Source organism: Lygodium microphyllum, chromosome 23 (genome assembly GCF_053477565.2).
Source record: "Lygodium microphyllum isolate KBCC chromosome 23, Lygodium_microphyllum_v1.1.10, whole genome shotgun sequence".
Taxonomy (NCBI): domain Eukaryota; kingdom Viridiplantae; phylum Streptophyta; class Polypodiopsida; order Schizaeales; family Lygodiaceae; genus Lygodium; species Lygodium microphyllum.
This window is the reverse complement of record NC_141157.1, coordinates 95,798,427-95,812,154: the sequence shown is the minus strand read 5'-3', so window position 1 is coordinate 95,812,154 and position 13,728 is coordinate 95,798,427. Positions and strand designations below refer to the sequence as shown.

The window sequence follows — 13,728 nt, the reverse complement described above, 5'->3', positions numbered from 1 at the left end:
CACATGTGCAACATTTACTTAATCATGTGATTAAAATTAATCCACATGTCAAGTGAGGTTTCAAAAATATATGTCCTCATGACACATTTCTTCAATTTCTTTGAAATTTTGTGAAGAAATTCAAGGCTTTTGCTTTGCATGCATCAAAGGTAAGAAACTAGTGGTGTATCAACATTCAATTGCTGCCACAGTCAGATTGAGCAGTAAATTCTGGAAAAAGTTAGAAATTTTGGTGATAATTGGCATTACATTGCTGTAATTTTGTACATTTGTGGACATGCATTACAAGGCAGGTGTATTACAACAGTGTGCAGTAGTCCATTGCTGTTATTATCGTGGTTGAATGCTATTTTGGGTGACATTGCACACACTTTGACATTTGTGTGACAGTTGACACTTGTTTGGTGATCTCGAAGAATTTTTGGTACTCTAAGGAATACTGATACTATACTTTAGCTTTGAAGTATTTGGTTGTAGATTTTATTCTTGACAGCATGGCATGTTAGGGAAATAATGATTAGAGCAATATCCTTGGTGTCCTCACTCAGGAGGACAAGCTTGATGCCTCCAACTACTTGTTGTGGAGTTTTATGATCCACAATCTTTTTGATACGAAGGACTTATGGGACTATGTTACAGGTGACTTCTAGCAACCAAGAGGCTCGCACCTCAGACACCTTAGCATTACAGTCAGGGACGGGTTGTTGGGGTTCTTGCTGCTGCCCCTTCTTCCCCTTCTACAGAGGGTTAGAGGAAATGGGATTGGAAGGATTCTCAAGCACTTTCTTTGATAGCTTTGCTAGTGAAAAGAGCTATCATTCTGCACATTTGGTCTTGCAAGACCTTAAAATCAGCATGGGATATACTTGAGTGTATGTTTACTACCGGCAATGAGGCCAGGATCTTCTACCTTAGTAGAGAGTTGGCAAATGTAAACATGGATGAGGGTGATAGCATGACGTATCACCTTACTCATATACACGATTTGTATGAGCAAGTGCTCAATGTTGATGAGATTATTCACGATGTTGAATTGGTGAACATCACTCTAAACTCTCTTCCAGAGTCATATCTTGCTTTTCACACCTCTTTGATGTTGTCATTTGGGGAAAGTAGCCCCTTACTTTTGTGGAGTTGGAAGGCCTCTTGTTGCAAGAGGAGCATACTCAGAAAAATGTTGCATTGCATTCAGGTGAGGTAGCTATGCTTTCCAACTTTAAAGGCAAGGGTAAGCTAGGCAAAATTAGCAAAAGGGTGATGCTACACAACCACCAAACAAGGCTGTCCAAGATTGAGATACGTCTAAAAAGAAGGGAAAATGTCATTATTGCAAGAAGCTTGGGTTACTATATTGATAAGTGCTGAAAGAGATTGGCCAAGGAGAAGAAGAAAAACTTAGGTTTGGTTGTCCAAGAGGCATCAACCATCAAATTGGTAGATGGTGATGCTTCAACCAACTTGGTAGAGGAGGATTATGCATTTCTTACATGACTCGTTAGCAGAATGGAGTTACTGAAAGGAAGAATCACATTGTCATGGAAATGACTCGTTGTATGTTAAAAAGCAAGGGGTTGCTACATAAGTTTTGGCTAGAAGGATTGCAATGTGCCAATCATGTATTGAATAGGGCACTTACAAAGGACTTGAAGACAATCACTCCGTTTGAGGCTTGGCATGGAAAGAAACCCAAAGTTGACTACTTTTAGGTATTTGTTTGCACAGCCTAAGCACATGTACCGAAAGAGCTTTGTGGGAAGGTTGATGTTAAGGTTGTAAAAATGCATTTTTATTGGCTACAGTTTGGAAAGCAAAGGCTATCACATATATGACCCACACCTAAAGAAGGTTTTTGTCAGTAGGGATGTCATATTTGCTGAAAATGCAGCATTTTCTCGACCAATTTCAAATGCCATTGGAGTTCGTGCCTATTGTAAATGTTAGGACAGACCTATTACAGCAAGCTGTTGCTGCTCCATATGCTGTCGAACAGTAGGGTATTGAGGAGGGTTTGCCACATGCAGTGGAGACAACAGTTCAGCGTGAAAGGGCTGCTGAAAATGCAGCAAAAGCAATCTTGAGATGGTTGTTGCAAACTCTCCAAGAGAGTAAAATGGATGCCCCATTACCTCAGCACACTGAAGGGCTACCAAGCATGCAACACATGATGCAAGGGGGGCACATTTGGTTGATATAATGGAAGTAGATGATTGTGATGAGCATGTGTTTATGAGCTCACTATTGGATGATAATGAGCCTACTTTCTTGGACAAAGCTCAACAAGATGTGCATTGGATGTAGTATTAAGAAGAGTGCTAGGGTTTGCACTGAGGACATATAGAGTGTATAGCCATGACAGAAACACAAAGATACAGACACAGACACAAACACAGAGGGCAAAACTCAAACTATCACGAGGATGTGAAAATTTGATGCTTTGCTTATGCTTAATTGACATGTGATTAAAGGATTAATCAAATGTGCAATTAAAAGATGCATGTGTTGCACATGTGAGGTGCAAGCTACTTTTTCACAGTTGAAGGTCGAAGGACCCTATGAAAAAGATGGGTGTCAAAGGCAAAAGTTGTAACAAGTTACACTTGTTAGATTCTAGGTGAATTTTGGTGTCAGTTTGTCCCTAGGACCATTAATTGGCCATTAAGTGTTAGTGGTGACACTAGGGACTAGGCGTTAATTAATGGATTAATGCTTGTCCAAGGGTCAATTAATGCATGGGACCACTTTGGGTTGCAAATGGCCTAGATGAAGGGGAAAATGATCCAAAAGGCTTGCTGGTCATTTATGACAGCAAGAGCAATTGGGTAGCAGGAGGAGATTAAAGAATCTCAAGTTGTACTCCTTCCAATTGAATGAAAGCTAAAGAAATACTGCAAGGGTCGCCAATTTTGGGGCCAACAGGGTGTCTACTGTCCAAGAATGTTATGGTAAAGGGTGTATTTCATTTTATGTGCATTTACTTATTGCTGTAATTAACTCTTAAATCAGGTTATCACCACCCATTCCAAGAAGGAAGGCTGGTTTCACAAACCCTAAACGCAAAACTCAAAACTCAAACACAAATAGAAGAAGGGAGAGAGAGAACACAACTCTGAAGTGAATGAATGCTGTAAATGAATGTAAGAGTGTACAGTGTGCTCAAGGGCAGAGCAATGTCGGAGTGTGACGTCCACTGAAGACGGATCCCAAGTCTGTGACCACCAGTCGGAGTGTAGGAGAGCTGAATAGTGAATGGCAGCAGACCGGTCACCAAAACACAGCAGTCTGGAGGCTGGAAATTGGTAAATGCAGCAGTGTACCACCGATCGGGGGTTGGAAACTGTGCATAGTCTGCTGTAAACAACAGGCTGAAACAGTGTCTGAGAGTGTCAGAGCTTGCAATGCTGAAAACGCAGGCTGGCTGACCCTGGAGATGATGGACAACAGGCTGAACAGCAGTATGGGACAATTTGGAGCAGTCGCCAGCAGCTGAGAGCTGTTGCCTACAGCAATGGACAGGCTGAAGACGATGTGGCTGCAGTCGATGATGGTTGGATAGCAGATGGAGGCGGGCTATAGGCTGGAAACTGGGCGCCAACAGCAACAAAGGGTGTGTGGGCTGGTGTAACTTGCAAAACAAGGATGATGGCTGAATGGGGGCAGCCTGTCTATTTATAGATGTGGAAGGGTACCCCAAAAATTAGGGTTTCTAGTAAACTTTCTCGAACCGCTCCCCATTTTAGGGTTTCCAACGAACTCTCTCGAATTTCTCCCTGTTTTATGGTTTTACTCTAAAATAGCATTTTTAGTGTGTTTTGGGGCTGTTTAAGAGGCTAATCAGCAAGTAATGCATATTTTAGCTCAATATGTAGGCCATGTAGGAGGAGTTAGACTCCATTGCCACTAACTCTACATGGGATCTTATGGATTTACCACTCGGTAAAAAGGCCATAGGCATGAAATGGGTTTTTAAACTCAAACGCAAGGCTGATGGTACTATTGATAGGTACATATTATGGTTGGTAGCAAAAGGCTATGCATAGAAGAAGGGCATAGATTATGAGAAAACCTTTGTTTCTACATCTTGTATGAGTACGATGCGATATGTGATTGCTATGGTTGCAAATTATGGCTGGAAAGTACATTGATTAGACATTGAGACAACATTCTTAGATGGGGATTCGCATAAGGATGTTTATGTGGCACAACCTTCACAGTTTGTGGTTAAAGGGAAAGAGCACATGGTATACAAGTTGCATAAGGCTCTTTATGGTCTCAAACAATCTCCTTGTACATATGGTACTCTAAAATTTATGCTTATTTGGCTAGCAAAGGGTTCAAAAATAGTCCGAATCCTTCCACTGTATACATTAAGAATGAAGGGGGGGGGGCGGGGACCTTGTTGATTATCATTCTTTTTGTAGATGACATGTTGCTCATTGGATCTATAGAGGGAAAAATTGCAGATTTTAAGGCTGAATTAAAACATGCATTTGATGTGTTAGATATGGGTAGTCTATACTATTATTTGGGGATTCGATGCACATAAAATCACCATGGTATCATCATGTAACAGTTATAGGATGTGGATAAGCTATTAAATAGTTTTAATATGCAAGATTGCAAACCTATGTGCACTCGTATGAGGCCAGGCTTTAAGTTGTCTATGCATGATGGTGAAGAGATGTTTGATGTTGCAATTTATAGCTAATCTGTCAGTTGCCTTATTTATCTTTGCAACATACCCCCTGACATTCAGTATGCATTATCTCAGGTAAGCAAGTATATGCATAGCCCATGGGCCATACATTGGCAAGCTGTTAAACGGATCTTTAGATATTTGCAAGGTACGCAATCACATGCATTATTTTATCCCAGGGGGAAAGAACTGCATTTGCATGCTTAGAGTGATTCATATTGGGCTGGTGATGCAGACACTAGGGATTTTACTAGTGGATATTGTTTCTTTCTGGGCTGCTCATGCATTTCATGGCTAAGTAAGAAAAAACCTATAGTGGCTACCTCGTCTTGTGAGGTTGAGTATAGGGTAGCTTTCACCTTAATAGTGGAATGTGTATGGCTATGTAGATTGTTGAACTGATCTATAGATTTCTTTGGAGGGTCCTACACCCATTCTTTTTGGCAATTAGAGTGCTAGAAGAGATCAATTTGATGTATGTCCCATTATAGAATAATGTTGCAAACATTTTCACCAAAGCACTTGCTCTTGAGAATTTTGAGGGTTTTTGAAAGTCTTGACCTTCGTTTTTTCCAATTATGAAAATCTTATTCCATTTGTCCTAGGATTTGAACCTAGTCTCAATACATCGCCACTTCACTCATAGGGAGCTAGTTTTTCTCTAGCAAGTGTCAATTGCATTTCCAATATTCCCCCTCAAGCCACATCTTGGTTGAGGTCCTAGTGCTACCCAAGCTCAACAACCTAAGCTCTGATACCAAGTTAGAAACTGGGTGGGGACCCTTATACCTCTCCTTCCCAGGAGGTCACCCACCCTAGTATTATTCATATCAATACGGGCTTAATCGGAAGTTTTCCATAATTGGGCTAGCCATCTAGCTCCCAAAACCTTAAGGTGATGGATGACCTCCAGTCTATCCAATTATGAAAACCTTCATGCACTTGGCCTAGGATTCAAACCTAGTCTCAACACATCGACGCTTCACTGATAGTGAGCTAGTTTTTCTCCAGTAAGTGTGGATTACATTTCCAACAATTCTGTCATTCAAGTACTTACATCTTTTGAGTGTGGAACTATTGTCCATTCTTGCTCATTGTCTTATCTTCACTCTTATCTTTCTCTTCCTCCATTTCCAACATTTGTTGTCCAAGCCATCTCCTTGGCATTTGGGGAGTGCGGTTTGCTCCCTCGACAGTTGGTGATCATCTTTTTCATTCCTAACAGCGTTAGAGGGTTGCAGTTTACTCCCTCGATAGCTATCATTCACCTTCTAGTGATTACTTCACTTGCCCATTGCTTGTAGGATTGCATTTCACTCCCTTCATTGTGCAGATTCCTCACAAGTGCTACTGGTTGATTTAGACAAGACATCACAATCATCTTCTGAGCTTCAGCTCCGCTGTATCAACTTTTCTTCTCTTAGCATGATTCAGTGCAGCATTACTGTATTCTTGTGTTTCCAATTTTTTCCTCTCTTAGTGTTTGCTGTACACACACTGTGTTTCTCCCCGCAAACCCTATTGTCTTTGTGGTCTTTTAGTCACTTTTTGATATAGGCAAACTGGGGCCTATATAGACAAATTGGGACCACAACTAGTAATAAATTGGCCAAGCCCAAAATATGGATGGCCAAGACAGCCTAAAGTATCCAAAAAGAAGTGCACTAATGTGTCTCCATATAAAGTGTCTAAAGCACATAAAATGACAAACAAATACAATGTTAGAGCTCTTAATGTCATTATCTGACTTAGATTGCCGCTCACAAGTAGAAGATGACTATACGAGATGTAAATGTTGGCTAATAGATCCACCCTTTACTATCTCTTCTAGCAATTTGCCTCGAAGTGCGAGGTCTTCTTAGAGTGAGGAGTCAGGATACTTGGGATATCCTCTATGCTTCCCCTCAAAATGTGTATCAGAGTTTGGACTTTGACAACGATACGGCTTTCTTCCTCTTCCCTTTCTTTTATTGGGCATGTCTTGTACATGTGGATGATGCATAGGGTCGTATGCAACTGCCAGAGTGAAGCAATGCGAAAGCGAAACCTGGATCTCCAAGAACAAGGTGTTCCTCATTCCCCTTTGAGGTTGGAACTTCCACAAACCGAACATCACCATTCGTATAGACATCCCGCTTAACAAGGTCATACAATCCATAGCCTTGAGATTGCGAGCTATAGCCCACATTCACCTGTCTTTTAGAAGCGACTTCAAATTTGTCACGTTGTGTCTTCAGGATGCAAACATAGGCATTACATCCAAAAGCCCTAAAATAAGAAATATCTGGCTTAGACCCAAAGTATGCCTCATATCGAGTCATACCAACAATGGCAGAAGTAGGGGAATGATCAAGGATATGAATTGCGCTAGCCACAGCCTTTGCCCATAGACGCTAAGGTGTCTCACGATGCTTCATTATGGTACAGGCCATCTCGATCACACTACGATTCTTCCGCTCCAAGATACCATTCTCTTTAGGGGCGTTTGTATTAGCAAACTCTTGGTGAATACTACGATTTGCACAAAAACGAGTAAGCTCATTAGAAACCAATTCTTTGCCCTTATCCAATTGTAAGGTCTTCAGTTTTTGGTCCGATCGATTCTCCTCAAAGAGCAACCAATCTGAAAAGTTGGAGAAAGTCTCCAACTTCAGCTTCAAGAAATAAGCCCATGACATCTCGTTGTAATGATCCACAATTAGCATAAAATACAAGCTCCCTCGTAGGAACTCCATCCTCATCGGTCCAAAAAGATCAGTATAAACAAGCTCCAAGGGTACTGAAGACTGCCTCGAAGCCTTGCTAGAAACAGCATCACGAGTCTGCTTCCCACGGATATAGGATATACAAGGTTGCTGGCTCACCACAATATCTGGCAAACCTCTAACAAGCTATCCCTTTGATGCCTTTCAAAGGTAATCATAATTGAGGTGGCCAAACTAAGTATACTAAAGCTCAGACTGAGTTTGTGAGGTAAAAAGAAGAGAAGTGAAGATAGAAGAAGACCATAACTTGTAGACTCCATTCTCCTCATAACCTGAAGAAAGAACCTGTCTCGATCGTTGATCAAGAATCCGAAAAGAATCCACATCAAATTCCACCAAGGGACCGAGGACGAAAATCTTGTGCTTCGAAAGTAGATGGTACCCCAAGGCTTCCACATAAAGTACCTTGGAGGTATGGACACTACCTCGTCCATCTGGAATAAGATGCATGTTGCCCCGTCCCTATATAGGAATAAAGGAACTGTCACTAATGAGAATCTGGCCATGCAAAGGTCTAAAATGAGCAACACGTGCTGAAGGAGTCATGTGCCGGGAGACACTACTGTCAACAATCCACTCCCGAGTGTATGGGGCCATCAACGCAGCATCAGAAGCTGTCAGGGTCGAACCCTCAACCACCTCCAAGTGGAGGAAAGCAGCTGATGAGGGAGTAGCCACCACTCCGGAATCCTTTGAAGATTTCTCCTTCTCCTTCTCCTTCTCTTTATTGGGGCAATCCTTCTTCTAGTGACTTGTTTTGCCACAAATGTGACAAGTAGACTCCTTTTCTTTGTCCTTCTTAGATTTGTCCTCCTTCTTTTGGTCCTTCCCCTTCTTTTGAGAGGATTGACCAACCAAGGCCTCAGATTTAGAAGCATTGGTCCCTTTCAATTGCTCCTCTTGGTCCAAGGCCGTAGGAACCAACTCTTCCCACCGAAGAGTCTCAGACCGCTCTAAAGCAATCAAGGCGGAATAAAAACCACTAAAACGGGGCGGTAATTGTGAAAGAAGTGTTATTGCCAAGTCTTCAAAAGTGATCACTCTCCTTGCGTTTTGAACCTACTTTGAAGCTATCTCAACTTGTTAATATCCTTCCCCATAGAAGATGACTTGTTGACACTTATGGTTTACATTTGCACTTCCAAAGAAACTCGCTTCATGACAGTCATCCAATTGTACATCTGATCAAGCTTCTACTATATCTCTCGGGGCACCATCAAATGCTCAATATGAGAGATAACAACTGTAATACATGAGAGAAATAAAAACGAGCGAATGCAAGCATTGAGTTTATCCCAATGTGCCTAAGCCTTTGGCAACTCCACCTTATCATTGGAAGAGAGTCTAGACTTGTCTCATGAAGAAGGATGATGAATAGCCTTCATAACAAGCTTTGTCAAATCATAGGACTCCAGAATGGCAAGCATGCTGACCCGCTAGATGCAGTAATTCTTGCCATCGAGCTTTTGATCTGATGGAAGAGTCAATAAGACGGGCACCTTCTAGTCCATGATCGCCTGAAACTTTGTCTCGGCCTTAGGAGACATCTTCACCTACAATGCCTGCACAAAACACAAAAAGCAAGCCCCCTCTAATTGTGAGAATACAGCTTGCTAGGACTCTTGTGTGCTCGTTCTGCTCCTCCTCCACCCGCTGGTGGCGATTAAAAGGTAAAATCTGCACTTGAAGGTCCAAAATGCAGCCTTCTTCCTTCTCTAACAGCAAAAACCAGCAGCAATTGTAGCAAATCTTCTCCTTTCTTGCACGCACATGCTCGCCTCAGCCTTGTTTTGATGCGCAGCCCTCCTGCTCGCACTTGAACGCTGAAAATGCAGCCTTGTGTCGTGCTGAAATCTCCTTTTCAGATGGGTTTTCCCTAGGTCAATCCTTCAATGCTTTGATACCAAGTCAGAGTGAAGCAATGCGGAAGCAAATGACCAAGACAAAGAGTGAACACACACACACACACACACACACACACACACACACACACAGATATAAAATCTACAGTGTAGAATGCTGTATAAGGATGCAGAAATATACACAGGTGCAGAGAATATCTGCGTGTGTCTCCACCTCGAAGATCTCACTCTGTCAGGCCCTAGGCAGTCTCCACGGTCTGCAGTCTGAAATCTGTGAAAACGAATGTTAGAGACTGCTGAAATCAGGGCCAATAAATAGGCCAAAAAAAAAGCCAAAAATAACGACTGCACTAATCGACTGCAGCAAACTGGCCGACCGTGCCACGTGGCAACTGCGCTCCCTGACGCCTGCTGTATGGACTGAATCCACGTGGACCGCCTGAAGAAACTGTTGCAAAACTGTTCAGATCTGAAATTGTGTGTCTAGGGAATGCCAATCTCTAACAGCAACAAGGTCCCAAAGGTCGTATTCTCTTGGATGGAGAGAATGCTCTTGAGGACCTTTGGGACCCTATGTTGGCTGGAATGTATACAAAATGCTCCTCTTTGAAGACTTCGGCTCCACGTGATGCTCTGACACCATGTGAGAGTGTGCAGCAAAAAAGAAAAGGAAAGCAAACATGGAGAGGAGGAGATTGAGTGAACATTGGAGAGAAGGATCAAACTGACTGCAATGGCTGAAAGATACATGGCTGCAACAGTCAGCCCCAACATGTGGCATTGAGCATTAGTGTGGGTGCTAGATGGTAGCAAGGGGATGAAAGAGAATGAGGGCTGACTGAATGATCACAATGATGTGATGATGAATGAATGAGGGTTGGCCGCCTATAAACAGGCAAACTGGGGCCACAACCAGTAATGAAGTGGCCGGGCCCATAATGTGGGTGCCTAGGATAGCCTACAATGCCCAAAAAGAAATGCACTAATGTACCCTCCATCTAAAGTGCCTAAAGCACCTGACAGACAAAGACAATGTTAGAGCTCCTAATGTCCTTGTTTGACTTCGGTGACTAAGGCTCACATGCAAGAGATGATGGTACAAGACACACGTTTGCTAACACACATTGCCTACCTAGCCCACTTGCTCGTCTAGGAGGTGCATCCTCTAACAGTTCATACATCCTGTGTTTTTTCTGGGTGAACTCCAGCATAACTTCTTACTACTCATAGACATACCTTCCTAGACTGATTCAGATCAGGATTGGTCCAAGTGTTCTTATCGTTCACAGGATTCACACTGTGCACAGATCCTCCGGTTAGAGCATGGGGCCAATCTTTGTAGCAATTTTCATCTTTTCAGTTGCTTTTATGTTCTGGCCTCAATGCTGATCACCTACGATACAAAATGTAACCTTTGTTAATATCATAGGCCTTTGGTCGTTGGAAGACTATATAGTGCGTGTGAGTGTGTGCACGGTGCATGTTTTTGATTTGACTCACTTAGTACTGCATGTGGGAGAGCTAATTCAGTTACACTGCTATTTGGTATGTATGTTGTATTCTTGAAAAGGGTAATGATTCAGAATATATTGCAGATACGCACAAAAATGCAACTTGAAAGCAGTAATCAAACTGGCATTTTATCAACTGTTCGCTTTGTGTACAAGGTACTTGTCTCGTGGAGTTCATAGGGAAAAAGAAAACACATGCCTGATCCGCTTTTATGGTTTTCAAAGTAGGCAAGAAATTGATACTTTCTTTAGTTTTTATTTGGTAAATAGGTACATGGACTTCGCGGCTTTTTTGCTGGTGTAGTGCCTAGAGCTGGGCGCCGTGCTTTACATCAAGCTTTTTCATGGTTAGTGTTGTTATGTTATACTACTATGTTTATTTTCCTGGTGAGTCTTATTTGGTAACCATACTGTGGCCTTTGCATTAGCCTTATACCAAGGGAAAGCCAAGCATTTGGGATATCTTTCTTACTGTGCAGGACCATCTTTGAAGAGATTATGAAACATCGCTTGTCCTAGATTGAAACACAAAAGGTATTTCCAGTTTACAAATGCCAGTTTACAAAAGCACAGAAAGCATTAATGCCTTTTACTATACAGATTGGGTGTGCAGTTCTTCCATTAGATTCAGGGGCATCTGGATTCGAAACCCCATTTGTCATAAATTCAGGGGTGTGCAACTCCTGCATTAGATTTAGGGGCATGTGGAGTGGAAACCCACCATTGCCTTGTTTACTATATTCAAGGATATGCAGATAAAATGTTAGATTTAGGGGTAAGTGGGGTTGAAATGTATGTGCTGCAACTCCCATGGTTTTATTGCAATGATAGATAATGTTATAATTTTTTGGGGTTTCATCTTCACATTGCGCCAAGTCACATAAGTCTTTTTTTAATTGTATACAGTAGTTGAAGGCCAAAATCCCAGTATGCCATAGTTGTGAATGCATGATGGCCATCTTTAGGCACATGTAATATGCAGGGAAAGTTGGTGAATTAGGGGCATGACATCATCATATTACCAATGTCCAAAACAGTGCTTTGTTAAAACCGTTGTCATCAACCTTCTGAATCAAGCATATGACTTGATCATCATGTCTCTTCTGATGACCACCAACCTTACTAATCACTGTCTGATCGTCGTTTGTACTACATAACAAACAATGTAGACAACAAGACTAGGTCCCACACTTTGCACTGATTTGGGTGTACTGAATTTGCAGAGAACATTCCATGGGACAGCTGTTGATTGGGTTTACTTCCCAATGAGGAAGGAAAAGAGCCGGGAAGGGGGGGGGGGGTTTTGGTTATTTTGCATGGGTTTTATTTTTCGTTGAAAGGAAGCAATTATCCTGGGATGCACAAGTCCATCCTTTTTTGGAGAAGATTTAGAGAGCTATTATTGGCCTAACTATAAACCAGTGAAATCTCACACATGCATTTCCTGAAGTGAGCACCTAAAATTTGTTTTTTAATGCTGCACGCGCATGCTTTTCTTTCCTAACAATAACTAAAGTCTATTTGAAATCATGTTCTTTGCATACTCTTGCACTAAGATCTTGGGATTTCAAACCAATATGAAGGATGAGATTTATGGTGAAGAAAAATACCATGATCTAGAAGGAAATGCATATTTCCAAAACCAGTTCCAATGTTTAAATAACCACTTTCAGCCCATGGTGGTTTTTGTTCCAAATGCTCGGTTTACAGCATCAGACTCAACTTTACAATTCCCCCCGTCTGCTAAAATCCCATTCATGGGATTAATTTGCAGCAAGAGGCCTGTCTTAGACTTGCTTTCTCGGGCTATCACAGCCGACTCATGGAATTGGGTTGTTTGATAACTTAAGATGTCTAGGATGGCCAATGGCTTTAACCTTATATTCTTTTAAAGATATTGGAGATGGATAATACCTTGGTTGATGTCTGTAGCTTTGGTTTGCCATTTTATATGACTGGAGGTTGCTGTCATATCAGTTTCAGTCCCTAATTGGTCCATTCTTAGACAAATCCATTTGGAGAACAACTTAATTGTTCATTATGGTTGACATAAATGAAAGCGGTATGTGCTGATGTTTTCACCATTAGCCTGTTTTCACCATTAGCCTAAGTAGTGCTTTGATATTATTACTCGAATCTTTGAGTGAAAATGGCAGAAGCGACTTGGTTCTTGTTTCTTCTAATAATCACATTTATTGTACATCCCTTGATAGTTAGTTCTGTTCTCTTCATCCAAGTTGAATTGTAAAATGAGAATTCGGCTTAGACTTTTAAATTCATATGTATCATACAAAGAAACATTCAAGTTGGCAAACCCTCACCAGTGTGCAACAAGTGCTTTGGTTTTTGCAATGTTTCAAGAACTATGTTGATGTAAAGAGCTCACAAACTATCAGTAGTTAAATATTAAAGTGTGATAATGTACAACTTGTCTACAAAAGGCAAATCTTTGTAGCATGACAATTGCTCCCAATCATGCATGTCAATATATTGATTCCTTTCAAAACTAATCTGAATATATTTAGTTTGCAAAAATTGATACTTAGCAGTGCTACCACCTCACTTTTCACATTTGATCTCTGTTGATTCAATCTTGCATTCTTTCTTTAGTATTGGTACCAAAAGAGTAGGTGGCGCCAGGTATGTATGTCTATGATAATGCCAACCATTATGGGCAATTCATCATAGTTCCCCCTCTCCCCCCCCGCCCCCCCCCCCCCCAAAAAAAAACCCAACCAAATGGCTCTCCATGTTGTAGCCTTTGTGTAAGATACCATAATGTCTTGCTAATTTGATAGTAGTGGGTGCATTGGGACTTTGAAAAATTATAATTATGGTTGAATGAATGATTTCTTGTTGAAAACAAATAAGATGAATAGTTGAAAGAAATAATTCTC

The 13,728-nt window shown here is 41.4% G+C and overlaps 1 protein-coding gene across 4 annotated transcripts in view; it reads left to right on the top strand.

Moving 5' to 3' along the window:
- Positions 1-13,165, top strand: part of LOC148016494 (uncharacterized) — a 73,541-nt gene extending 60,376 nt beyond the window's left edge. Inside the window, exons 6-9 of one of the 4 annotated variants that reach the window (XM_087664590.1) lie at positions 10,916-10,987; positions 11,102-11,178; positions 11,311-11,365; positions 12,055-13,165. In XM_087664590.1, the coding sequence (XP_087520716.1) occupies positions 10,916-10,987; positions 11,102-11,178; positions 11,311-11,350 (189 nt within the window). In that variant the 3' untranslated portion in view covers positions 11,351-11,365; positions 12,055-13,165. Of the gene's footprint in view, positions 1-10,915; positions 10,988-11,083; positions 11,179-11,259; positions 11,677-12,054 lie in introns of those variants that run through there. The other 3 variants (XR_015688154.1, XM_087664589.1, XM_087664588.1) reach the window with 3 other exon arrangements.
- The last annotated feature ends 563 nt before the right edge of the window (positions 13,166-13,728 follow it).